This window comes from Austrofundulus limnaeus, unplaced genomic scaffold (genome assembly GCF_001266775.1).
Source record: "Austrofundulus limnaeus strain Quisiro unplaced genomic scaffold, Austrofundulus_limnaeus-1.0 Scaffold77, whole genome shotgun sequence".
Classification (NCBI taxonomy): Eukaryota; Metazoa; Chordata; class Actinopteri; order Cyprinodontiformes; family Rivulidae; genus Austrofundulus; species Austrofundulus limnaeus.
This window is the reverse complement of record NW_013952479.1, coordinates 1,589,585-1,593,688: the sequence shown is the minus strand read 5'-3', so window position 1 is coordinate 1,593,688 and position 4,104 is coordinate 1,589,585. Positions and strand designations below refer to the sequence as shown.

The 4,104-nt window shown below is 38.2% G+C and overlaps 1 protein-coding gene across 2 annotated transcripts in view; it reads right to left on the bottom strand.

Moving 5' to 3' along the window:
• The window catches only part of znrf3 (zinc and ring finger 3), a 103,394-nt gene that overhangs the window by 6,791 nt on the left and 92,499 nt on the right, over positions 1-4,104 (bottom strand). Inside the window, exon 5 of one of the 2 annotated variants that reach the window (XM_014011159.1) lies at positions 1,983-2,093. In XM_014011159.1, coding sequence (XP_013866613.1) covers positions 1,983-2,093 — 111 coding nt within the window. The remainder of the gene's footprint in view (positions 1-1,982; positions 2,094-4,104) is intronic. The other variant, XM_014011160.1, reaches the window with a different exon arrangement.

The window sequence follows — 4,104 nt, the reverse complement described above, 5'->3', positions numbered from 1 at the left end:
GTTTTCTTTTTTTAAGTGTTGTGTGTAATTGTGAGTTACAGCCGTTGGTGATTATTCTGACAGTGACTCCTCACGTGACAATTATTTTTGCCAAGGCTTAACTAAACCACAGCAGAGACTGTTTCTTCCTGTTATGCTCAATCACGCGGAGATAATTGCAGATAATTTCAGATCAAGGCGATACTCTGATCGACACGAGAACTTTGGGGGCGAAGGTTGACAAACCAGTTTATTTTCAGTTTATAATAGCATGATCAGGATGAAGCTTTAAAGTGCCGGTGACATCAATTTTTTGTTATAAATATGAATGCACTTTTGGAAAGAGAACATTAATAACGTATTGCAAAATAAATTTCACGTTGCTGAGATGAACCGTTGCTGAGATGTTTGCGTGCGAAGACACAGGAAGTGATGTCAAAGGGGAATGGGGAAAGCATTGCTACAATGGCTAACACAGACTGTAGAAAAAAACCTGATGTTTCTTTAGATTATTTTAAGTTATTTTCAGAGAAATGAAAGTTCAAATAAAATTGTTTCCAATAACAAAGACCGGGGAGTTCCTTTTCTTTAAGAGATCCCCTTTGATGTCACTTCCTGTTTCACTTTTTTGAGTCAAATTCAAAGGAAATTATGCCGGTTATGTGACCAAATGGGTAAAAATCACGTGCACTGTGTAAAGTTTCTGAAATATAAATGTTTTCTTTGACATATTGTATTTGAAGGACATGTGCTTTAATTTTTTCAACAGCAAAAGGAGGAATTTGTAGTTTGTAGCTGTGCTTCCATTGCAAATGTGCGCAAAACTTTGTCGATATTCTGTATTTTTTGTAGTTATTTTTTTCATTCTTTTTTCTTTTTTTTTCTTCTTTTTTTTTCTGTCGATATTCTGTTAACGTAAAAAAAAAACAGTTTTGCAACTGCGGTGTTTCCATTAAGTAAGAAATGCTATTAAAGTTACGCGTGAATACGTTTGTTCTCGCGATAAGTCATTACAAACATGGCGGCGATGGATGTAAACACATAGCATGTTGCTACCATGACACTAGCGCTCATCATCAGAGGAGACATCGGCGTCTTTTATCGAGGCTTTCCAGAGACAAGTCCCTACTTGGGAGCGGCTACGTATGCTGTGTTTTTGGGAACATGTAGTCGGCGAGTTTACTACTTTATTTTACAACGTTTGTGATATTACTACTATTTCTACTTCCTGTTGTCTTCTTTGTCGTCATCTTTTTTCGCCAGTAGAAACAGCCGGTTGTTGATCACGTGACTCCCATGATGCGAAAAATGTGTTTCCTTTGCAGTTTTGCGAAAAACACCAATTTCGATACGGCTGAAAAACCACCTCATCCTAGCGCAAAAACATTTTGTCGAAAAACGTAATTTTTTTCTAAACTGACGTGTTTCCATTGGGCAAATTTATTTTTGAAATTCTAATTTGCGCATTTTCATGGACAATGGAAATGCAGCTATTGTTTGCTAATTATTTACCTCCCAAGTGTTCATTTTTCACATTTTGGTTAGAAACTGTTACATAAGGAATGCTTTTGCGCACACAGAGACGACAAGTATAATAAGAGAAGTGCAGACACTCCTGTGTTTTTGCAGGATTACACCGGTTTTAACGGATGCCACGGCAGGTTTTCTGCTCTGTCGTGACATCGCCGTGCTTTTGGCTCCGTCAGCCAGCTCCTCATCAGTGTTAATTAAATGCTAATCCTGATTCAAGTGCCCGACATAAGCCTCCACTGAGAGCTGTTTGTCAACACGCAAGAGGAATCAATCAGCAGCAGAGCCACCGCGGCCCGACTCGACTCCAGCTGAACGTCTTACAGACTGAGGAAAACAAAGTGGTGCGGTGCGTTAGCTTAGGGTGTGTTTGTGTAAGAAGGGCTCGTACTTTTGGTTCTGGGTGACTCAACGAGGAGCGATTAAAGAAAACTGCGACGGCGTGTAGGATGAGTGTGTGCTGACACACTAACCTGGCTTCTCCTCTGCTTTAGTTTGATCTTGATGAGCAGGATTAGACACACCAGCGACACAACAACAAAGAAAGCCAGGAAGATGCCCATGTCGAAATATTCTGTGGGCTGCTGTGGAAACAGAAAGCAAAAACAAACACGTTCTGTCAAAAAAAACCTTTCACATAATAATTTAACAGGTTCATTTTCTCTGAAGATTTATGACTTTCATTAATTAGTATTAGTCTTTATTATACAGAGAATTAAAATGTTAGCTTCACACATTAGTTGATGGTGCTTTTAAAATATATATTTAAGGTTTATTATTACTCAGAATAATTCTTTTTACTCTCAATAATTTCATCAGGTGTGAAAGGTCTGAAATTTGATTTTAGCATTTTTCAAGTAACTGTTTCCAGACTTCTTCCCTGTTTTCTTTTCTAAAAAAACAACTAAAATTAAATGTAAAAAAAAAAGAGAAAAGTAAATTTTTCCCATTTTCAGGGTATAACAGATGGACAGAGTCATCCTTATGCTCACTTATGGTTCATTTATCACATCTAGCCTCAAGCTTGGAACAGAACAGAACAGAATAGAATAGAATAGAATAGAATAGAATAGAATAAAACTGTATAATGAAATTGAATATGCTTCAACTGACAGTGTATTATAAAACATGTAGGACAGCAGCAACATGTATGATGTATTTACATAATGAGGGAGTTTTTGACATGATTAAAAACACAATAAAATAAAGAAAAAAAAAGCTTTTCTGCTCTAAAGACATCAGTCTCACAAAACCAGTGACAAAAGCCTCCAGCTCCAGCCTTGGAGGACATTTTTAAAAGCAGACTTCTTTTCTAAGTATTTTCCTATTATTGATGATCCAACTCATCCTGCTAAGGATGTGTCTGAGCTCCTTCCCTCGAGGAGACGGTACCGTTCCATCAAACGTACGACGTCTCATCATTTTTTTCCACGGGCTCAGAGGGTTTTGAACAACGCACATTAACTTTCTCACAGTTAAATGAAATGGAATGTGGAGTGTGTTCTGTGAACTTATAGTCTGTTGCAGATGAGCGGTTCTGTGTTCAGTGTTAAATTTTTTTTTGATCTTTTAATTTGTCTATGTGTGCATGTTGAGGATATGAGCTCTTGCCACTGTCTCTCCAATGTAGTTTTCTCTAACTAATAAACTTGAACTTGAAAACCAGTAATAGTTGCTGCACTTTGGGTTGTTTGGCTGATGTCATGAGTCCAGATGTGGGTAGTTTTAGGTCGTATTCACACCTGACACATTTGGTGCACTTTTAAATGGACCAGAATTTGTTTCCCTCATTGGTTCGGACTCTTTAGGCAGGTGTGAATACACTCATGTGAACCCTGGTGTGGATCAAACAACCGGACCGAGACGACATCAGAAATGGGTCTTGGTCTGTTTCCAAACCAACTCTGGTGCGGTTCTCTCCTGGTGTGAATACAGACCGGCCTGGGACTGAACCTACAGGAAACATGCATCTTTTTGGACTTCATGAGCCACCGTAGCTAAACAACATTAACCCTTCAGTGTTAATGCTAACACTGCGCTGCAAACAATGAGCTGCTGTGGGTCAGGGATCATGGAGCATCTCCTCTCCTTTAGGTTGCAGCACACATTTAACAACGCTGACCCAAAATTATACGTTTATCATCGCAAAACCAGTCCTGAATGAGCTGCTCTTCATATTAATACTCAGTGGTACTGACAGAACCATCACTGTTTCCTGGTCTCTGTCCCGCCCCCGTCCTTTCTGTCCAATGGGAGCAGTGACCGTCACCTTCGTGGCTTTGTTTATAAATTATAGTCCACTTGCAAAAAGCACAATGTGAATACAAACTGCACCAAAGGAAACAAAGTCCATTTTATGGTCCAGAATAAACAAGCTCACTGCAAAAACTGTCCATCTTACCAAGTTTTAAAATCTTATATCAGCCAAAAAGACTTTTTGATCTTGTTTTGAGACTGATTTACTAAACAAGAACTGATTGTGTAAGAATAATCATATTGTTTTCAGAATGTGTAAGATTATTTGTCTTGTTAGTCTGAAAATTTGACTCTAATTAAATCAAAATTTCTGAGTAAGAAAATTTTACTTGGTAAGAT